The 25609-nt window shown below is 30.2% G+C and overlaps 1 protein-coding gene across 10 annotated transcripts in view; it reads right to left on the bottom strand.

Annotated features, from left to right (window-relative positions):
• LOC145266900 (coiled-coil domain-containing protein 125-like) overlaps positions 1-25609 on the bottom strand; it is a 99809-nt gene that overhangs the window by 15140 nt on the left and 59060 nt on the right. For all 10 annotated transcript variants that reach the window (XR_013864789.1, XR_013864788.1, XR_013864787.1 and 7 more), the window contains 6 exons: positions 16000-16073; positions 12883-12969; positions 9321-9392; positions 8622-8707; positions 5880-5962; positions 303-427 (listed from right to left, as the gene is read on the bottom strand). Coding sequence is in view for 7 of the 10 variants with exons in the window: in XM_080122675.1 (XP_079978801.1) it covers positions 303-427; positions 5880-5962; positions 8622-8707; positions 9321-9392; positions 12883-12969; positions 16000-16073 (527 nt within the window). In the remaining 3 variants the exon portion in view is untranslated. The remainder of the gene's footprint in view (positions 1-302; positions 428-5879; positions 5963-8621; positions 8708-9320; positions 9393-12882; positions 12970-15999; positions 16074-25609) is intronic.

Raw genomic sequence — 25609 nt, forward strand, 5'->3', positions numbered from 1 at the left:
TCGAGGCTTCCGATGTTATCTTATTTGGCTTGCAGCATCCTCATCACAAGTTTTTTTTTTTCTGATAAACCACTGTAAACTCGAAAATGTTCATTCAAACTCTCCATGCATGAATATGTGTTTCGAAATTCCTCGAGAGAGGAAGAGGCGATCAAAAATATAAAAAATATAAAAAAAAGTGTTGTCAAAAAATGATCTGGTGATATTTCATACGCGACCAGTTATATGTTTGCACTCCATTTGCATTTCTAAATTAAATAGATATAAAAAAAAAAAAGTATGATTGTAGAGACATGACTAACCTCTGTTGAAGAGAAAGAACTGTATCGATCGTTCTCGTCTTCACCGCTGCTGTGTGTCTTAATATATTTGATTTTTTCTTGAACGTCTAATAAAGCCAATAATTCGTCCCGTTCTCTTGTCAGCGCTGAAGAAAAATAAACGAAATTTCAATTATTTCAATGAAATAAACTTTCGATTAATCAGTTTCTTTCTTTTTCATTTCTTTTAATTAAATATAATAAAACATTGGACGGGAACAGCCTGATAATTGGATAAGTAAACTGAACATTACCGGCGCTATATATATATATATATATATATATATATATATATATATATATATATATATATATATAAATTGTAACTGGCTGCACTGATGATTCCCGAAAAGATGAAACACTAGTGTTTGTGGGTACTAAATATAATTATAGTAATAATAATGTAAGCCCATCTAATGACACGGTTCTTATTGTTGAACACTCTAAGTTGAAATAAGTTGGTCACTTAGGCTAACATGCGCAGATCATAATGTCATAATCATAAGATCACTCTCGCCCGGCTTTGACATTTACAGTTTATTATATAATATATAAATTTCAACTGTATTTCTTGCAGTTAACTTGGGCCGTGTGGTTTGTTCCTTGCTAATGGAGTCAGAGATTGCTTCATGGCTGGGTTCGAATCTCCCGACCGACTGTAATCGTAACTGATGATTCTCAAAAGGATGAAACACTAGTGTCTGTAGGTATTAAAAATAATTATAGTAATAATCACACACACAAGCACACACACAAGCACACACAGACACACACACACACACACACACACATATATATATATATATATATATATATATATATATATATATATATATATATATATATATACTAGCAGTTCAGCTCGGCTTTGCTCGGGCCCTATGTACTGTTCATAACTTTATGTGCATTTGTATATATTAAAAAGTGTGCATATTTACGGTAGTGCCATTCTATATAATAGACTTCCTTAACTACTATAGAGAAAAGTAAGAAGAAACTGCAGAGATAAAATTTTTTAAAACTTTGATCCCAATTTTAGACCCCTTAATATTTATTGTTTTGGGCTCAAATCAAATTATAAAATTTGATCCAAGTTCAAAGAACCTATATCTAAAATTTCAAGTGTTTAGACCCAAAATTGGCGGAGGAGTTTTGTAGAGTTCTCAAAGGTCAAATCGTTGAACTTTGATCCCTTAACAGCCACCTTTCTGGCCGAAAACCAATTAAAACGATTTTTCCAAATCTCAATACCCCTTATGTCAAATCTCGAGTCTCTAGACCGAAAATTGATAGAGTTATTGTGTAGGAAAATGTACACACACACACACACACACACACACACACTTTCACTTTTATAGATATACTAGCAGTTCCGTCCTATGTACTGTTCATACTTTTATGTGCATATGTATATATTAAAAAGTGTGAATATGTATGGTAATTCCTTTTTATATAATATATAATAGGTTTCCTTAACTACCATAAAGAAAAGTTGGTAGAAACCGCAGATATCAAATTTTTTTTTTAATTTGACCCCAATTTTGACCCCTTAACATTTATTGTTTTGGGCTTAAATTAAATTGAAATGTTTGACCCATGTTCAAGTAACCTATATCTAAAATTTTAAGTGTTTCGACCCAAAATTGGCGGAGGAGATTAGTAGAGTCTGAACGTATATATCATTCACTGGACAAAGTGGGGGAGGGTAGAGTGGTAGCTCTAGATATATCTAAGGCTTTTGACAGGGTATGGCACAAAGGTCTTCTCAGGAAAATCAGATCATACGGTATCACTGGAAGAATACTTAACATAATTAAATCCTTCTTAGATAAGAGAAAAATCCAGGTTGTCCTCGACGGTCGTACATCTAAACAATAAATGCGGAAGTGCCTCAAGGGTTTATCCTTGGACCTCTATTATTCCTAATATTCATAAATGACTTCCCTGACAAAATTGTCTGTGAGATGGGTATATATGCTGATGACAGCACGCTCTTTAACAGACACGACAGGAAAACAAATGAACACATATCTAAAGAAATGGCAGAAGCACTAGAGGATGTCCTCCGATCTGTTGTGGAATGAGGACAAAAATGGATGGTCACATTCAATGCTGCCAAGACTAAACTTGTTTCCTTCAATAATTACAAGAAGCAATGGCAAATAACTCTTTATCTGAAAGTACATCTTTTAAACTCCTCGGCCTACCATTCACAGGAAACATGAGTTGGAACAATTACATTGAGAGTACTGCCAGGACCGCTGTGAAGAAGGTGGACTCTCTCTACCATGCTAGAAAGCTACTAATGCCCGAAAGTATTCTGTACCTCTATAAGGCCACCATTCACCCATGTATGGAGTATTGTTGTCATATTTGGACTGGTGCGTCTGCTACTAGTCTCTCGCTCCTAGACAAGGTTCAAAAGCGAGTCGCCAAACTGTCCTGAACTGTCATCTAAACTTCAGCCTCCGTCCCATCGACGAAATGTTGCATCCCTCTACTTGTTCTACAAGTACTTTAATGGTGCTTGCTCTGACGAACTGCAAGCACTTGTACCTCCTCGACATAAATACCACGACAAGCAGTTAAATCCCACCCCTTCACAGTAGAGCCTTTTACTCCAGTAGTTTCTTCCCCAGAACCGCTAGACTTTGGAATTCCCTTCCGGGTCTCTGCTTCCCCAACTGTACTGACATGCAGAAGTTCAAATGTAACATGAACCAACATCTTGCTGACCAACTCCCTACATAGTACCCCTGTAGCTTATGTCCCTGATAGTAGCCCCCTTCATCAAAGTGGCAACGTGCCTTGTTTGGGATGAAAATGTAATAAAAAAAGGTCAACTGTGTAAACTTTGACCTCTTGCCAGCCAAATTTTCCCAAAAAAAACTGATTAAAAAGCTTGCTGCATGTCTGAACACCCTTTATGTAAAATTTCAAATGTTTGCACCCACAATTGGCTTAATAGTTTACTAGAGACCACAAAGGTAAAATCTTTTGAACTTTGACCCCTTGGCAGTTAAATTTTCAGCAAAAAGACGATTAAAACGCTTGCCCTATGTCTGAATACACTTTATGTAAAATTTCAAATTTTTAGACCAGAAATTGGCTGAGTAATTTGGTAGAGACCGCAGAGGTAATTTTTTTTTTAAACCTTAACCGCAATTTTGTCCTCTTAACATTTATTGTTTTGGGCTCAAATCCAATTATAAAGTTAGATCCATGTCCAAGTAACTTATATCTAAAATTTCGAGTGTTTACATCCAAAATTGGCGGAGGAGTTTTGTAGAGTTGTCAAAGGTAAATCCTTGAACATTGACCCATTGACAGCCAACTTTCTGGCTGAAAACTGATTAAAAAGATTTTTTCCAAATCTCAATACCCCTTATGTCAAATCTCGAGTGTGTAGACTGAAAATTGACAGAGTTATTTGGTAGGGAAGTGTACACAGACAGGCAGACAAACACAGACATTTTCACTTTCATAGATATATATATATATATAACAGTACAACGAAATAGATGTCAGGCACTGGTGAAAAAATATATATATAAGCATTCGCCTGTAAGTATGATAATTTGAAATAAGCAAGTTTTAAAAAATAACTAAAAATAAACAAAAGTCATGATTATGAACTGATTCTGTTTTTATTTTTCGCTGGAATATAACACACAGTTAGCGCATGAGTATTGAATACATGTTATTCTTTGTTATAATTTTAGTTTATGTTCACCATTTTGTCTATTTGGTTTATAATATCTCATAAAGTTGTTTTAGTTGCATGTGGAAGGAAAATTTCAAAAATATCTATACTCAACCGTGAGGTTTTAATTTTGCTTCCACGTACAACTAAAACAATTTCACGAAATATTACAAAATATCAGGCAAAATGACGAATATGTTTATGTTCGCCATTTTGCCATTAGAATTAAATCAAAGAATAACATGGCCGTCAATTGAATGAGGATCCATAAATGTTCTACATTTCCAATATTTTATTGTCATCGAAATCAGTGAAAGCACGTATTTTTCAATCAAATCGATTGTTGGGGGCCCACAGCGGTCCATCGGAAGAAAGCGTCAAATGCCTCATCACAGTGACTTAGACCACAATACATCGTAGTATAAATTGCACTGTAGAGAACCTACTGTTGATTTTGTAAAATTATTTTTATAATGGCTTCAATTAAAGTTTAAAAATGCAAAAGTCAAGAACCTTGATTCATTTGTGCTCCAAACAGAATCATTCATTTCGAACGCGCCCCTGTATTATCAAAAAATTACTGTTGATTTTATACGCCGAGCCCTTCTGCTTATGCAGTGATAAAATTTCCCAAATACACTTGTGATGTTATGTTGTATAAGGGTTTGATCAAAACTTTGATCAAAATCAGACTGTCCCATTTTAATCGGATTTTTTGATCATCGACTTTTATCAAATACTTGTCGGAGATATTCTGATACAAAAGCTATCTAAGAACACTCCCAGGTACATAAAGTACATTTGTGTGAAATTTCGGAGTCCATAGGAAATGCACTCACACAAATACACGGACACAGACACGCGCAAAGTACCTTATATATATATATATATATATATATATATATAGTGCAAAATTTTGTTGAAAATTCAAAGACTCACGTTTTCTTTTTTTATATTTTATATTGTATGGACTATATATCTCTATCTCTACTTATATATATATATATATATATATATATATATATATATATATATATATATATATATATATATATATATATAAGTACAGATAAAGATATATAGTCCATACAAACACTAGGAATCTGTTATTTTATTAGATATTTACTCTATAAAAAAGATTTTGCTAATCTTGGTATTGTATCTGAATTAAATTTTAGTGAAATCGTTATTTTTTTTTTTTTTTTTTTTTTTTACACAGTGATCACCACTTATCAAGGCCCGGAAGCCACTCAGGGATAAGGGTTATTGTAAGTACATCACGTTAGTGAGGAGATTTTATGAAGTGTTTAATTAGGGGGGCGGTTCATTAGGAATTTGTTAACATTAGACTTGAAGACATCCAAGTTGTAGTCCGGAGGGAAGCAGGCAGACGGAACAGAGTTCCACAGGCGTGCAGTTCTAAGAAAGAAGCTTTGCTCATGAAATCCGCGTTTTGATTTAGGCACAGATATAGAGTGGGGGAAATTTTTCACAGTGGATTCAGCTAGACGGGTGTTTTTCGTGAAAGATTGGCGAGGGGGGACCAGGGATTGGAGTTCAGACGAGCACCTGCCATGAAAATAACGATAAAACAAGGATAGGCTCGCAACGTCTCTTCTGTGGGAGAGGGGTTGCAGGGTAGAGAAAAGGGCATCCCCCACTAAACCACGAAGTCTATTTTGTACTCTGTCAAGGCATGATAGGCTGTTTTTGGCAGCTCCTGCCCAGATATGGCAACAGTATTCCATCCTTGGCCGTACTTGGCTTTTATATAGATAGAGAATTGCATCAGTAGTGAGATATCTGATATTTGATTTCGAATTGAAAAAAAACGTAACCACATCAAAAGTACTCACCCATTTTTTGAGAGACGGTTTTTCGCAATTCTTCTGAGCGCTCCTCATAAGCTGACAATAATTTTACATTTTCTGTACAAACCCTTTTCATAAAAATAAAAATGAAAACGTCAGTAAACATTTAGATATTCATGCTTTTCATTATCTATTCAGATCAATGTTTGGTTTTTGCTAAAGATGCGTTGTTTTTAAATATCTTGACAAATAACTTCATTTTTTGGTACTATCGATTTTTGCCCATGTTTTCTTTGTTTATGCATCAGTTTTTCAAACACTGATTTATTTTTCGCGTAAAAATCAGCTGGAGATAATGAAGATGGTATTTAGCGTTTGGCATTTTCCTATGCACTTGTAAAAACTGCTGCAATGTATTTTCCATGGGCGTGCCGCTACCGTTGTTCATATCTCTTTTTTATCGACAAAGGGTTTTGGTTGGCCATTTAATCTTAGATGGTACGGGGTTGTAATGTGTTTTATTTGGAAAGTCTCACAAAACTCTTCAAAATCATTAGACGTGAATTGAATTCAGTTGTCGCTAATCAGACAATCGACAAACGAAAACTGGATAAACAATTCAGGAAGTAAGTGTATCGTCGCCTCTTTAGTGAGCAGTTGATATCTAATAACGTCTGATCATTCTGAAAAAAAAACAATTCACTATGATAAGATAGTAGAACCCTTCTAATAGATTCGCAAGTCCATATGTATTCTTGACCAAGGAATTAATTAAAGTGTTTAAATTAATTATAAATCAAATAAATAATTTCCACCAGAAAAGAAAATTCTATAGTAATATAAATCGATTTTGGGTGGTAAATAATTCACAACCAGTAAAAGAAAAATTAGATAAAATAAACTCCAGAATAAAAGCAAAATCTATAGCGACTTATGATTTTAGTACGCTATATACTAAAATTCCACATGAAAAACTTATAAAAGAATTAAATGATATTGTAGATTTAGCTTTTGAAGGTGGCATAGACTTTTCAAACTCTAAAGCTTTCTGACATAAAAATAAAAATAGTAAAACTAGTGTTTTTAAGGTATGTTAAAAATACTTATAAGAATGTTATTTTCAAATAGGAAATAAAATATTACTCCAATCGATAGATATCCAAATGGGATTGGAGCATGCACCATTTTGGGCAAATCTGTATTGACATAGACTCGAGTATGTCATCACAAATAAAAAAAATTGATATATCTAAAACATATAACTTTCACGGTTGTAGGATGATGACCTTATATAAACGATAATGATGAATTCGGAAAAAATAAACATCTTCTATATCCAAAGGAGTTAGAATTGAATTGTGACATAGAGGACAACAGACTACATTTCTGGATTTAGATATAAAAATTGAGGATCGGATTTTTCTTTATAAAATATTCGATAAAAGAAACTCTTTCCCCTTTCAAATAGTGCGTATGCCGCATAAAGATAGCACCTGCCTTGTTTTTATGTTTTATGGAACCATTATGTCAGAGTTTTTGAGAATTGCTCGCGTTACTTTAAAATTAATAGATTTTATACCACTTGTTTCTAACTTAGTAATAAGGATGATAAAACAAGGTGGGGATAAAACTAAAATATTTAAACAGTTAAATAAAGCATTTGTTCGTTATCCTGATGTTTTTGAATCGTATAAAATTAATCCGAATATATTGATAAAGGAAATCCAAAACTATATTAGTAATGTATAAATTACTATATTAGTAATGTATAAAATGTATTAAAGGAAAAAAATGTATATATTTGCAAATATTTTTAACCTTTATATATATTTGATTTTCAATAAATTAGAATGTAAATATACAAAGTGCTAATCATAGTGGGGGTGATAAGTAGTAAAATGGATTAATCATAATCTTATAAATACAAGACTAGTAAATTCAAAATATATCCATTTTGAATTTGGAAACAGATGAATCTCACTGGTAAGAAATTCATTTTTATAACATGAATAGGTTAGCTAAATTAATTAAGAATAGGAAACTAGATCTAATATTTGTAACATGTCTTCTTCTTAAGATTACAGGAGGTGGTGTTTGATCAACACTGCTGGTGAGCCATAATGTAATATACTGTTTGTTTTTAAATCCCCGAAACAGTGTTTCGTGGTAAACAACTGATGATCCTTTAAAATACATTGGTACTATAGTGAATTCGAGAGAGCAAGTTTATGCAGTGATTGCAGGTTATTAAATGACTTACTGACTAAATAGTTTTCTAACGAATGAAAAAAATGAAAATATATATATATATATATATATATATATATATATATATACGTATTGTATAGTTTTAAAGGTTAAAAAACTTTCAAGACTATATATATATATATATATATATATATATATAGAGAGAGAGAGAGAGAGAGAGAGAGAGACAGACAGACAGGCAGACAGACAGACAGACAGAGATCTCAGAAACGGCTGAAGAGCAATACAACATAATATATCCAACATTTTGTTCCCTGGCCCTGATTATGAGCGCAAGTCAATTTGAATGTGATGTCATAATTCTGTTAAACTCGTTCATTTCAACTGCTAGTATAATTGTGCTGCTTAAACACATTTCTTCACACAAAAGTTATTATAAACGATTCATTCAATGGAAGGACAGTATTTTCACGCGATCTGATTTGTATTCAATTTTCATATCCAATCACTCACGTTAATACCCCCATCCCAAATAAAGAACAAAGAATAGGACAATGTAAATAGTTTTTGCTCACTAACCTGTCGAATCTGCGTGCCCACGTCTCTTGACTATCCATTAGGGTCGATTCTTGTTGTTCAAGAGCAAACTGAAGACTATTCACGGCCTAAAAAGAATTTCCAGTATTAAATGTTAATAAAGAGATATTAAATTTTTAAATTCAACTCAATGTCTAAATTTTCTGAATATGTATATGCGTGTGTTTAATAATATCATATAAGTATACGCTGATTAGCCATCTGTACCGGCGATTTTTTGGGCAGTAACATTTTTATCCTTTTATTAATTTTCTCCGATGATAGTGTAACTCAGGAAACCAGGGCATAATGTTGCCTGATATTATTAACGTAAATGTTCTTACTAACGTAGTTTTACATTTCATAAGTGTTTCTTCGATATATATATATATATATATATATATATATATATATATATATATATATATATATATATTATTTATTTAAGAATTATATATCATATATTAGAGGCGTAGATACATGACGTAATGGGTCACATTAGAAAAGTAGTAAGTTTTCTGTCTGTAACGTTTTTCAGAAATAACTTAAATGACATCGTTTGCATTAAGGAAACAATTTCATCTCTTAAAGCAAGAACAGAATTCATTAAGTCCTGTTTAGACAGTTATGGCGCCCTTTGATTATATTTCTTAATGTATAAAAGAACAAAAATGTCAACGTGATGTTGATATATATACTTACTTTGATAAGTTCTTCGTTTTCAGATTTTACTTTTCTTTCGTTGGAACTGTTTTCGATTCGTGAAACTTCTATCTGTTAAAGAGAAAGAAAAGTCTAGATTATTCTGTACATTGCATTGATTATATATATATATATATATATATATATATATATATGGGGGGGTGCACGCGCGCGCGTGTGTGTGTGTGTGTGTGTGTGTGTGTGTGTGTGTGTGTGTGTGTGTGTGTGTGTGTGTGTGTGTGTAAGTGTGTAAGGAGTTGTGTTTGAGGGCTATTGCAGTGCAGTTTTTTTTTATAAAAACACTGCTGGGTACGAGACAAGGCATAAAGAATGACAATATATTTGAATAATTTTCCATTATAAATTATTTATTTACTGAAATGTGTCAAACCAGAATGGTTTTGTAGTGCTATGTTCTTTGAATTTTCCAGGTATGCCTCATCTTCATAAAGAGGATTAAATTAAATTTAAAAAAATGTGTACAACTACTCGAGGGAGGCGTGCTATGCAAGGAGTTGCAAGGAGTAGGACGGCAGTAGAGTACACTCGCAGAAACGCTTAAATTATTGCAGATATATTGGTCGGCATTTATGCTTGTTGTTATTGAATTATTTTAATAATATTTTCCACTATTAATAACATTATTATTGAATGTAATCATAATTATTTATTTAAACACCAAATATTATTAAACTTTTATCGATGAATAAAATTATGATGAATCGTGGGACAACAAACAGTATGGAGGAAGATAAAACGAAAAAATATAGGGAAACAAAGTTTGTTTTCATATATATATATATATATATATATATATATATATATATATATATATATATATATATATATATATATCGCTCAAATTGTAAAGAAACGATGTCTGCAATAGTAAATCAAAAGAAGCTATCCAAATCAATAGGCAGGGTAAGATCAGCAAAGGTGTCCTCCTCCTCCTCCTCCTCCAAGACAACGTTATGACTTTACATTTCCTCAGTCATAAAGTTGTTTTTGAAACGAAAGCGTTTCTCAAATAATGAACCTTTATTTCCTGAAGATACACTGTGTTTAGAGGGCCAAAGGTGTTCTACAAAAACAACCTCTACAGTTGCATTAAACGATGGGAGAAATGCGTAAGGCTAAGTTGTTCCTATATAAAGTAAGAATACTAGCTGTGCCAAGTTTGTTGCTCTACTATTATGAAAAGTGGGTCAAGGTCATTACTTATTGCACGCTCCAGGTAACTACTAATGCATTTTCACATGATCCGTCAATATGTTATTCTTGAAGATTTGTTGAATGAAAGTTTTCGACCGAATTATTACTTTTTTTTACTCTTATTACTTCTTGTTCCTTTCTCCTTTTTCTTCATGTAATGCAGTATTCCCGATTCTTATAACTTCACTTATTTCTCTTAATACTTTAATTAAATGTTGCAAATACATATATATATATATAATTTTTAAAATATAATTATATATATATATATATATATATAATTATTTCCACAGCCCAAAGAACGCCGCAGCCCACAAGAACCAATGCCAGCCAATGAACCGGAAGTTAAAGACTCGAGTTTCGCCCTCATTTAAGCTCATCAGTCAGACATATCCGCACCTAGGATTTGAAACACGAGCCTCCTGCATGCGAGACAAGCACTCTACCAACTGAGCAAACGCCCTACACACAAGAAATTCTATTAACCAACACAGATCAAGCAAACCGCAACGAAATCAAATTGTGGAATAAACCTACTTCATCTCGACAATGGGCGTGGTCATCCAACCAGCTGAACTCCAACACAAGTAGGGATTTTAAACTCGAAATGACGACGCCATCCAGCAGAGCTAACCTAACGAGCCATTTTTGTTATAGAATTTTCAGAATGTGAGAGATTATATATAATTATTTCCACAGCCCAAAGAACTCCGCAGCCCACAAGAGCAATGCCAGCCAACGAACCGGAAGTCTAAGATTCGAGTTTCGCCCTCATTTCTCAGTTGGTAGAGTGCTTGCCTTGCATGCAGGAGGCTCGGGTTTCAAATATGTCTGACTGATGAGCCTAAATGAGAGCAAAACTCGAGTCTTGGACTTCCGGTTCGTTGGCTAGCATGACTCTTGTGGGTTTTGGCGTTCTTTGCACTGTGGAAATAATTATGTATAATCTCTCACATTCTGAAAATTATATATATATATATATATATATATATATATATATATATATATATATATATATATGTTGAATATGAAAACTAGTGGCTACACATATGTTTCAGTGACCACCCTGCTAGGGAAAATCACATCATCAGGCCAAGAATATCTCCGAAAGTATCAGTCAAAAACATTACCTTTTTATATAAAAACCAATCTATAGGATTATATCATTGTGAAGAGTAAAAGGGGTAACCAGATAAAATAAGTGATCACATTATACAAATTGATGTGGGATCTCAAAATATAATTTTACAGTTATGCTTTTTTAGTTAGCATTAAAACATCCGCCTCTACTTTTAGTGGTTATTTAAGGAATACGGATTTTAGAAGAATAAGTCTTATACCAGTGCAAAAACTATTATTGACGTTATTTACATTTCAATAGATTATTAACGTTTTTAACATTTAAGTTGAGATAAAATCATACATATATAAATATAAACGCAAATATACACACACACACACACATATATATATATATATATATATATATATATATATATATATATATACTTGTTTATTGTTATATAAACATGCTCACATCCCGCTGCTACAAATAGCCACTTGTTTCAATCAAACAACAGATATCATCAGGCAGCGACTTGACTATTCAAAAGTTCAATGAATCAATTTTATTGAGCACTATCTAACAACCTCGTTGAATTCATTAGTCCATTACTTTTGAATATAAAAAAAAACCCGAGTATATATATATATATATATATATATATATATATATATATATATATATATATATATATATATATATATATATATATAAAGTCTAGTTAAATACGAACATATTTTCTTTTTTCTGGGCTATCATTGTAAAGTTACCATTAGCCGGACAATCTTTTCGTTTCAGCAGGCAAGTTGTACGGAACAAAACCCAGTGATTTAATCGACCATATATTCTAACCTGTACATTATATGCACGTACTATTCAATATTTACATTCATCGGTTAAGATTATTAATCACTTTCTTTATTCATTAGACTAGTTGTGTTTAAAATAGATAATACACGTTTAAAGCATAACATTATATTTAAAACAGGTGATTCAACGTTTAAAATAAATAAAATTACTATGAGATGATCGATTAACGATTGAAATGAGTAGTAAATAAAATAAAATATCTATGAGATGATTAATTCACGATTAAAAAATTAAGTGATTTTCAGTTAACTATACTCATTTTACTCAGTTTAGAATATTTATGCGCTTCATATATATATATATATATATATATATATATATATATATATATATATATATATATAATAAAAAAATAAAATAATTGTTAATAAATATATATATCGCGTGTGTCAAGCCAAAACATATTTTTCTTACCTGTTTCTTAAGAATTCGGATGGCTTCATATTTCGATTCCAATCTTTGCTGACAAGTTTCAAATTCAGTTTTTAATTCTTCAACTTCCTGAAAGGATATAATTCTTTTAGAGGTGTAAAGAAAAAAAATTGAATGGAAAGAGGAAACTGATTATATATATATATATATATATATATATATATATATATATATATATATATATATATATATATGTATATGTATATATATATATATATATATATATATATATATATATATATAAGTACCTAACTCACTTATAATAAATATAGGTAAACTCAAAATACAGGCATTTTTCATACTCCAAATACTGAAGTTATCAAAATTAGCTCAATTGGTCATTATCAAGACCATATTATAACAACAGAGCTATCATAAAGTTTGTTGAGATAAATAAAATTAGTACATTATTTATATTAGTTCACGGAAGTTACTGGACGAATAAAAAAGAACGGGAGAAGCACTAAATCCAAAAAGCCCTACAATACATCATGATAAAAAACTGGCGTACGATCGTTTCTAAAACGATTTAAAATGTTTTAATTTTTTGTTATCAGATGATAGCAAACATTCTGTTCATCAGCGCTCCTCATGACATCACAAATGGAAGTTGCAGAAACATCGAATTTTACAGTTTTTTAAATACATTCATCTAGTTATTAAAGGACACATAATTTTATACCACCTATTTATAACATCAATAATAATAACATATTTGTATAGTATTCTAAATGCAATACACATAATATGTATATAAAGTGAGTTGAAATAAATAAAATTAATGCATTGTTTATATCAATTCTAAGAATTCAAACACAACAAATATTTAGCATACGATCCTTTCTAAGACGATTTGTTACATTTTATTTTTTTATTATACTTTGCATAATTCTAAAAAAAAGTCTTTCATCAGCGAAATAAAATTTTGAAATCACCTAAATAAAAATATTCGAAAAAATGTATTGCAGGATTTTTTGGATTTAGTGTTTCTCCTGTTACTTCTTCTTCTTCTTCTTCTTCTTCTTCTTCTTATTATTATTATTATTATTATTATTATTATTATCATTATTATTATCATTATTATTATTATCATTATTATTATTATCATTATTATTATTATTATCATTATTATTATTATTATTATCATTATCATTATTATCATTATTATTATTATCATTATCATTATTATTATCATTATTATCATTATTATTATTATCATTATCATTATTATTATTATTATCATTATCATTATCATTATTATCATTATCATTATTATTATCATTATTATTATTATTATCATTATTATTTTATCATTATCATTATTATTATTATCATTATTATTATTATCATTATCATTATTATAGAACCTTAAATAACAGTGTGGGGGAGAGTGCTGCTAAACTTCTGTCCGACCGACAATATTGATTTAGACAAGCTCGTTCTACTGCAGATATTCTAACTGTAATCTATGAACGTACATACAATGCATTGGAGAAAGCAAGGGAGGTTCGCCCTAGATTTATCTCCGGCCGCTGACAGGGTATGGCACGAGGGGTTTCTCATGAAAATCAGATCCTATGTTATTACTGGACGAATACTTAACATGATTAAATCCTTCTTAAATAAGAGAAGAATCCAGATTGTCCTCGATGGTCGTACGTCAAAACAATATGAAATAAATTCTGGTGTACCTCAGAGGTTGATCCTTGGAACTTTATTATTCCTGATATTCATAAATGACATCACTGATAAAATTGTCTCTGTGATGGGTATATTTGCTGACGACACCATACACTATAATAGACACAAGGCAAAAAACGAATGAACACATATCCAAGACAATGGCAGAAACCCTCGAGAAAAACCTCCTGTTTGTGGTAAAATGGGGGAAAAAATTGATGGTCACATTAAATGCTGCTAAGACCAAGTTTCTTTCCTTTAATAACTACAAGAAACATTCTCAATCACTAATAGCCATGGCTAATGATACATTATCTGAAAGAAATTCGTTCAAACTCCTCGGTTTAACGTTCACAAGGAATATGAACTGAAACAGATACATTGAGTGCATTGCCAAAGCTGCTGCAAAGAAGGTGAGCTCTCTCTACCAGGCTAGAAATTTACTTAAGCCTGAGAGTATTATGTACCTTTACAAGGCCACCATTCGCCCATGTATTGAGTATTGTTGTCACATTTGGGCTGGTGCTACTAGTCTCTCCCTCTTAGACAGGGTTCAAAAGAGAGTCGCCAACCTAAGGACTGCTAGACTTTAGAAATCGCTTCCGGATTCCTGTTTTCCTGACTGTACTGACATGCAGAAGTTCAAGTGTAATGTAAACAGACATCTTGCTTCTCAGCTTCTTACAAATTATGTCCCAGATAGTAACTCCTTACATCAAAGTAGCACTGTGCCTTGTTTGGGGTGAAAATGCAATAATAATAATATAATATATATATATATAAGTCAATTTGTATGTGTGAGAGTTCCTTCCTCATAGGTTCCAAAACGGCTGAATCTATTTTTGCAAGTTTCACACAAAGGTATTTTATATTTCTGGCAGTGTTCTTAGATATGTTTTGTACAGAAATTCATCCAAATGCATAAAAAAAATGAAAAAATCCGATCTTAAAAATAGTCTTTCTTCTCTTATAGATAAAAAAGAATTTTACAGAAGAATATTTTACATTACACCGGTGTAACCTTAGCCTGTGTAACGTAAAATATTCCCCTGTATAAATTCTTCTTTTTTATTTATAAAAGAAGAAAGATTATTTTTAAGATCGTCAAGCCAAAATATCAGCTGACGTGGTATTGTAAACAAATACCGACGAATTTGATGAACGATATTATCATAATTATTTATTGATTGGTTTATTTTTGTGAATTAGTTCACCTGGCAAATTATTCCTCGTATATATAATAATCAATAGAGGATTGATTCTATAATAATCCACACGCAATCTGCATAAATTAAAATATCATATTTAAGCGTATTGTACGACCAGGCAATGTCGGGCGTCCAGCCAGTATAAATAGATAGAGTGGGGGAGAAAGACAGTTGGAGAGAAAGAAAGGTGGATCGAGATATCTGATTTTACCTGTATCATCCGAATGAGTTTCTTCTCAATATCTTCCGGTTTTGAATGTTTCATTGTGCGTTTCTTCTCTTGAACTGAAATGAGAAACATTATTTCAAAAATTGAAAGAAAAAGAAAAATGGAGTTATAAAACGAAAGAATAGCGTGATGCTACGTAAGAACCACAAGATATGCGAAAAGCACACTGACTGACTAGCAAAAAAAAAAAAGATTGATTTTTTATAAGCAAACATTGAACAGATCAACGGCAACAGACGAAATGGTAATCAATGGGTTTGGACGCGGGTGGGATGGGCAGCGCAGCTGTGAACAGATTTTCCAGGTTTAGGAGTTGGTTTGGGTTTTGTTATTTTTTCTACAATATATCAACTCCTTTCAAGATATTTAATGCCTTCCTGATGACAAAGGTACGCCAGTTAGGATTTTGTAAAACCGGCGCACTATAAGGGCACTCTGACCTACAAAATGCCTGAGCAGTTCCGTAGGAGTGCATTGGCCGATTAACAATAAAATAACTCCTTCTCAATGAAAGAATGTAAAGCCTCGCTGAGTGAACTTTCTTAGTCTAAAAGAAGTAATGTCACTGTTAGATTGATTACCAGCTCAATTTTTGATTCCTAATATAGTGATTTAATTTAAATACAGTCATTTTACTTTAAATACAGTCATTTTAATTCCTAATACAGTCATTTTTATTTAAATACAGTCATTTTAATTTAAATACAGTCATTTTAATTTAAATAAAGTCATTTTAATTCCTAATACAGTCATTTTAATTTAAATACAGTCATTTTAATTTAAATACAGTCATTGTCATTCCTAATACAGTCATTTTAATTTAAATACAGTCATTTTAATTTAAATACAGTCATTTTAATTCCTAATACAGTCATTTTAATTTAAATACAGTCATTTTAATTTAAATACAGTCATTTTAATTTAAATAAAGTCATTTTAATTCCTAATACAGTCATTTTAATTTAAATACAGTCATTTTAATTTAAATACAGTCATTTTAATTTAAATACAGTTATTTTAATTCCTAATACAGTCATTTTAATTTAAATACAGTCATTTTAATTTAAATACAGTCATTTTAATTCCTAATACAGTCATTCTAATTTAAATAAAGTCATTTTAATTTAAATACAGTCATTTTAATTCCTTATACAGTCATTTTAATTAGAATACAGTGATTTTAATTTAAATACAATCATTTTAATTTTATTACAGTTTTTAATTCCAAATGCAGTTTAAAATTCCGAATTTAAATACAGTCATTTTAATTTTAATACAGTCATTTTACATTAAATACAATAATTTTAATACAGAATACAACCATTTAAATACAGTTATTTTAATTAAAATACAGTCATTTTGATTAGTACACAGTCATTTTAATTTAAATACAGTCCTCTTGATTAGAATACAGTCATTTTAATTTAACCACAATCAGTTTAATTCAGAATACAGTAATTTAATTTAAATACAGTTACTTTAATTTAAAAAAATATCATTTTGATTTAAATACTATTATTTTAATTCAAATACAGTCATTTTTATAAAGAATACGATCATTTGATTGAAATACAATCATTTTCATTTAAACACAGTCATTGAAATTAAAATACAGCCATTTAAATGTCAAATACAGTCATTTTAATTCTTCTTAAAGTCATTTTTATATAAATAGAGTTGTTTATTTTAATACAGTCATTTTAATTTCAATACAGTCATTTTACATTAGATACAATCATTTTAATTCAGAATACAGTCATTTTAATAAAAAATAAATGGACTTTTATATAAATACATTCAATTGAGTTAAATACAGTCATTTTAATTTAAATACAGTCATTTGAATTAAAATACGGTCATTTTCATTGAATACTATCATTTAAATTTAAACAAATGATCATTTTAATTTAAATACAGTTATTTTCAGTAAAATACAATCATTTTCATTACAAATGGAATCATTTTTATTTAAATACTCATTTAAATCAAAATATAGTCATTTTATATGATACCACCATTTTATTCAAAATACAGTTATTTTAATTTAAATACAATCATTTATATTCCAAATACAGCAATTTTAATTCTAAATACAGTCATTTTAATTCTTAATAAGGTCATTTTTTAAATACAGTTTTTAAATTTAAATACAGTCATTTTCATTCCGAATGCAGTCATCTTTATTTGAATACAATTATTTAAATTTACGTACAGTCATTTTAATTCTGAATACAATCATTTTTTTAAATACAGTCATTTTAATTTAAATACAATCATTTTTTTAAATAAAGTTATTTTTATTTAAATGCATTCATTTTTAGTACAGTGATTTTAATATCGAATGCAGTCATTTTAATTTAAATACAATCATTATAATTTCGAATACAGTCTTTTAATACAGTTATTTTAACTTAAATAAAGTTTTAAATTCAGAATATAGTCATTTTAAATCCGAATACAGACAACTATTGTTTAAATACAGGCATTTTTAATGCAATTATTTTAATTTCGATTACAGTTTTTTTTTTTATTTAAATAGTCATATTAATTTAAATACTGTAATTTTATTTTAAATACAGTCATTTTGATTCTAAATACACTAATTATAAATTTAATGCAACTATTTTAAATTTAAATACAGTCATTTTATTTCTGAATACGTTGTTTTATTTTATTTTAATACAGTCATATTAATTCAAATACAATCATTTTAATTTAATTTTAATTTAAATACAGTCATTTTAATTCCGAATATAGTCATTTTAATTTAAATAAAGCTTCCTGGTTTGACAAACCTCTACAACTAGCATTCTCTTCAGACCTGAAATAGAAGACTTACATCAAATCCGTTTCCAATCTCGCTGAACAAATAGTGTGATTATTCTACCGCTCCAGAATGTACCGCACTTCTGAGCAAATCCTCTGCTTAGGAGGCTAATATAAATCCTAAGATAAAGTACTGTTGCCACATTTGGGGAGGTGCTGCTCAGAGCACATTGTCTTGACAGAGTACAAAACCGATTTCTTCCCCCTACTATGTCTTTTTCAGAGAAGAGATGCCGCTAGTCTTTCTCTACACTATCGTTATACGAGGTGCTCGAGTGAGCTTTAATGAATGCCCCCATGTAAAACATTCCCAGCAAAACTTTCTAGCTACAACCACTGTCAATAATTTCTTTTTTTCTCTCTGCTTAAAACTAAGCGAAACTTCCATGAACGAAGTTTATTTCCTAGAACTACCTGTCAATAAACAAGTTCTTATTGAGCTGTTCTCTTAAATAATCAAATTCTGCACAATTTCAACCAGTGTTATCAATCGTCTTGGTGTTGTCTCTTTGTCCTCATATTCATTAACCCTTATCCTCGAGTTGTCTTTCAGTCTTGATAAGTGATGACTCTTTAGTAAAAAAAAACAAAGTAGCAAAACTTCTTTAATATGAAGACAGATGATACAGTTGCATGTTTGCTTGAATTAGAAAGAAAATACTGAATTTGAAAACCGGAAAACATAAAAAGGCAAATTAAGATAGGGTTAGGGTTAAATTAGGGTTAGATTAAAAATAAGTTACCCCCCCACACACACACACCAAAAAAAAAAAATAAATAAATAAATGAAAGTTGATTCACTTACTGAGTTAAAGAAAATCAGTAAACCCATTCTTAACATATAAGCAGGTTGAAGTAATTGATCCTAACCTTAATGAAACAATTCCTATTAATATTTTAATTAAACATTTCCTATTAATGTTTTAATTAAACATTTCCTATTAATATTTTAATTAAAGATTTCCTATTAATATTTTAATTAAACATTTCCTATTAATATTTTAATTAAACATTTCCTATTAATGTTTTAATTAAACATTTTCTTACGGACAAGCAACAAAAAAATCAGTTTTCATTAAATTATTTTTTTGCAAAAATAATATTTTGGTCTCAGTTGCTCAAGCCTTTACGTAAACACTAAAGACTAAATCGGGGTTCTCCATCAATACTCGGGACTTACTGCATAAGTACTAAAACCCTCTGGATACCCGTTCATTACAAGTGGCGATTTTGATAATGATATTTTATGATTTAAATTCTTAATGTGTGAATGACAGTGTTTGTTTTAACAACAGTAGAACCTCAGGTTACGGTGGTCCGAGGATACGGTTTTTTCAGATTACGATGCGGGATATAAATGTCTTTCCGGCCCTTGGTTGCTGTATTTGCCCCGGCTTACAGTGTCATTTATAATGTTATTTGATTATATACATGTGTATTATATACGGTACTGTATTTTGTTACTATTTTTAATGCCGTATCCCGGGGTTATACTGTACATATCCTAATGGAAAAGTGCGTGTATAACTTTGAATTTATGAGTTTCCATTTTAAGCTCAATGTGGCACAATATTGTTTTATGGGGAGATATCAAGTTTTCCTGGTGGAGATTACTCTGGTTGGGTGCAAAATTAGCCGAGAACGTCGGTATTCCTCGGAAAAAGAACCACAAGCGACTGACAATAAACCACATCTTCCGTAATAATCCCACCTGGAATGTCACCTCTTCCTTACGATCATTCAGTTTCTTTGTACATTTGTGCCGTTTCTTGGGCTTGTTAAATTACTACAGATGTTTCATAACACACTGCGTGGATATTCTTCCTTCATTATTCGAGCTTCTGTGAAACAGGAAAAATTAAAATGAGGACATAATATTAAATAGCAGTCAGCTAATAAATTCTAAGAAATCGAAGAAGCTAGCAGACACATGTTTGCTGACATATCCTGTGTCTGCTGCTCAATTTTCGTCGGAGTTAGTGCAGTATTACAACAGTATGAGGAAGGTGACGGTGGCTAAGTGGTTAATGACATCGATTGACAATTTACATGTGTCGAGTTCGAATCCAGTGCGTTCCAGTGAAACACTTGAAGTTAGGTATATTAGCAACTTTGACGTAATCCCTAATGTAAATACCCGATGCCATTCTAGAAAAAATTCTAACTAGAAAGATATCGGGGAAACGAATGTCAACAAAGAATCAGTTGATTTATACAAGATGCTCAGCAGCAACAGCAGCAACCACTGCCTTATTTCATTATTTCATACGGCAATTCACATTAGCAAACATCCGTTGTTATATTCGTCTGCGACCTGCTGATTATTTACCTTACAGTGAAATAATTTCCACATGTACTGGAGAAACACGCATGCTAATCTGAACAAATAGACAATATTTGGGTTTTATTTCTCAATTTTCCTGTGATATCCGGAAATATTTTATCTTGCCTCTTCATCAGTTCTTCATCTGAGGATATCGATCTTCAACAAATGACGACACACCAGCACCTCTGAATTCTCTGAACCTTTCATCACTGGCGGATAAACGAATTCTTTCACTTTGTTTTTTCATTCCTGCCAAACATCGTCGAGTCGTGTTTTCCTCTTTGTATAGTTTGGCACAATTCGGAATTGCTTCTAGATTTATTCCAGTTCTGTTTTTCTAGCCAAATATGAAGCATGATATCATGGACCATTTCCATTTAGTCTGCTAGAAATCAAAAGTTCATTGGCATATCCGCGCTCTTCTCGAGACATTCAATACTTCAAACATATCCATGTTGATCTAGTTGCATCTTGACCAGCCAAGGTTTTTCCTATCTTGTAACCTGTATTGATCGCTTTATATGCCGGCCTGAAGTGATTCCTTTAAGCAACATCGCTGCAAAATTTGTGATTTATGACTGGATTTCATGTTAAGATAGCCTTATTTGTTACCACTGATCGAGGCAAGCAATTCGAATGTCATCCGTTCCAAGAACCTTCTGAGGCACTAGGTACAAAACGCATATCAATAACAGGTCATGATACAACCTCTAAGGCACGATAAAATGCTTTCGTCACAATCGAAACTTGATTTATGTGCTCCTCCAAAAATACAACAATGGGCGAATATGTATCAATTTTTCTCCTTGACTACAAAAAAAAGATGTAGGAAATTCCTCGACAGAATTGGTTTATGGAATGCCATTATCGTCTGAGTTCACCTCTAACAGATTCAGGTGTTCATGTGAACAGACTTAGATATCAGTTTAATAATCTATTAACGAAATCTTCGTAACAAATTAGGAAGTTTAAAACAAAGTATAAAATCTGTAGTTGCTAATGTTACATATTGGGACCCTATGCCAGTAAATAGATATTATGTTAACTAGTATGAATTCTGCCGAGGTTTACATATGGTACATGTCAGGATAACCTGGTGGCAAATGAAATAAATCCACCTGCAGCTGGCGTGATTGAAGCGGGGGTGTCAAGGGTTACCTTCCTAAACAAAACGCGCTAGAAATTCAGGTGTCGAACGATATTACATAGAAATGACATCATGTGTTCGGTGGACGGAACAGAGTTTCTAGTCAGTTAGAGTCGAGAAGCGAGAGAAGCGACATGCGATTGACAATGTAAATAGAATCTAAGTCCATGTTGCCTCGAGACTATGCCTGTATGTCGCCATAGTAAGACTAACTTAGAAAAACAATTTAAGAAGTAACTAGAATTAAATATTCTCCTCCCATGAATAAACTCTTTTTAAATAAAACCTTTGAAATCCAAAAGGTTTCCTTTGTGTTTCCATGCATGAGCAGATTCGTCTTGAGTTAAACCACAAGAGAATCGCCACGCAAGTAAAAATTGACGGTTGGAGAATGAAGACCAGCGACCGAACACGTGTGTATAAAGGCTGTTTTGTTAATTAGTTGTTTTAAACATTGATTAGTTGTTTTAAATATTGATTAGTTGTTTTAAATGTTGATTAGTTGTTTTAAATATTGATTAGTTGTTTTAAATGTTGATTAGTTGTTTTAAATGCTGATTAGTTGTTTTAAATGTTGATTAGTTGTTTTAAATGCTGATTAGTTGTTTTAAATGTTGATTAGTTGTTTTAAATATTGATTAGTTGTTTTAAATGTTGATTAGTTGTTTTAAATGTTGATTAGTTGTTTTAAATATTGATTAGTTGTTTTAAATATTGATTAGTTGTTTAAAATGTTGATTAGTTGTTTTAAATGTTGATTAGTTGTTTTAAATATTGATTATTTGTTTTAAATGTTGATTTGTTGTTTTAAATATTGATTAGTTGTTTTAAATATTGATTAGTTGTTTTTAATGTTGATTAGTTGTTTTAAATATTGATTAGTTGTTTTAAATGTTGATTAGTTGTTTTAAATATTGATTAGTTGTTTTACATATTGATTAGTTCTTTTAAATGTTGATTAGTTGTTTCAAATGTTGATTAGTTGTTTTAAATATTGATTAGTTGTTTTAAATGTTGATTAGTTGTTTTAAATGTTGACGGCCGAAAACACACATGTCCGTCCGACACGTTTGTTGTAAATGACATGTGCGAACTGTTTGTATAACGTTTTAGAATATTATACCGAAGACTTCGTTTTATTGACATTTTTTATGTTTTTACGAAAGAAATATATAAAAGCTTCTTGTACGCCAATTTTTTTTTTTTGTGAGTATTCACGCACAAATATTTTATTCGTTTTGCATGTCGAGAGTAAAAAGTAAACCGTCTCTATTAATCTTCGGCATAATCACGTTGACAGCAACAAATAGTAACATACTTGAAGTAGTTAAGGTTGTGTTCTCTGTGATATAAGCGTTGTTTAAATTTTGAAATAAAATGTTATACGTTTGAAGCCAAATTACAACGTGAAGATTTTGTAAAATAAACATTCACGTTGAAATTATTGATAATTTCAATTGTTGTAATTTAGCTTCAAACGTATAACATTATTGATAATTTCAATTGTTGTAATTTAGCTTCAAACGTATAACATTATTGATAATTTCAATTGTTGTAATTTAGCTTCAAACGTATAACATTATTGATAATTTCAATTGTTGTAATTTAGCTTCAAACGTATAACATTATTGACAATTTCAATTGTTGTAATTTAGCTTCAAACGTATAACATTATTGATAATTTCAATTGTTGTAATTTAGCTTCAAACGTATAACATTATTGATAATTTCAATTGTTGTAATTTAGCTTCAAACGTATAACATTATTGATAATTTCAATTGTTGTAATTTAGCTTCAAACGTATAACATTATTGATAATTTCAATTGTTGTAATTTAGCTTCAAACGTATAACATTATTGATAATTTCAATTGTTGTAATTTAGCTTCAAACGTATAACATTATTGATAATTTCAATTGTTGTAATTTAGCTTCAAACGTATAAAATTATTGATAATTTCAATTGTTGTAATTTAGCTTCAAACGTATAACATTATTGATAATTTCAATTGTTGTAATTTAGCTTCAAACGTATAAAATTATTGATAATTTCAATTGTTGTAATTTAGCTTCAAACGTATAACATTATTGATAATTTCAATTGTTGTAATTTAGCTTCAAACGTATAACATTATTGATAATTTCAATTGTTGTAATTTAGCTTCAAACGTATAACATTATTGATAATTTCAATTGTTGTAATTTAGCTTCAAACGTATAAAATTATTGATAATTTCAATTGTTGTAATTTAGCTTCAAACGTATAACATTATTGATAATTTCAATTGTTGTAATTTAGCTTCAAACGTATAACATTATTGATAATTTCAATTGTTGTAATTTAGCTTCAAACGTATAACATTATTGATAATTTCAATTGTTGTAATTTAGCTTCAAACGTATAACATTATTGATAATTTCAATTGTTGTAATTTAGCTTCAAACGTATAACATTATTGATAATTTCAATTGTTGTAATTTAGCTTCAAACGTATAACATTATTGATAATTTCAATTGTTGTAATTTAGCTTCAAACGTATAACATTATTGATAATTTCAATTGTTGTAATTTAGCTTCAAACGTATAACATTATTGATAATTTCAATTGTTGTAATTTAGCTTCAAACGTATAACATTATTGATAATTTCAATTGTTGTAATTTAGCTTCAAACGTATAACATTATTGATAATTTCAATTGTTGTAATTTAGCTTCAAACGTATAACATTATTGATAATTTCAATTGTTGTAATTTAGCTTCAAACGTATAAAATTATTGATAATTTCAATTGTTGTAATTTAGCTTCAAACGTATAACATTATTGATAATTTCAATTGTTGTAATTTAGCTTCAAACGTATAAAATTATTGATAATTTCAATTGTTGTAATTTAGCTTCAAACGTATAACATTATTGATAATTTCAATTGTTGTAATTTAGCTTCAAACGTATAACATTATTGATAATTTCAATTGTTGTAATTTAGCTTCAAACGTATAACATTATTGATAATTTCAATTGTTGTAATTTAGCTTCAAACGTATAACATTATTGATAATTTCAATTGTTGTAATTTAGCTTCAAACGTATAACATTATTGATAATTTCAATTGTTGTAATTTAGCTTCAAACGTATAACATTATTGATAATTTCAATTGTTGTAATTTAGCTTCAAACGTATAACATTATTGATAATTTCAATTGTTGTAATTTAGCTTCAAACGTATAACATTATTGATAATTTCAATTGTTGTAATTTAGCTTCAAACGTATAACATTATTGATAATT

This window comes from Euprymna scolopes, chromosome 42, assembly GCF_053919585.1.
Source record: "Euprymna scolopes isolate OS-2025 chromosome 42, ASM5391958v1, whole genome shotgun sequence".
Classification (NCBI taxonomy): domain Eukaryota; kingdom Metazoa; phylum Mollusca; class Cephalopoda; order Sepiida; family Sepiolidae; genus Euprymna; species Euprymna scolopes.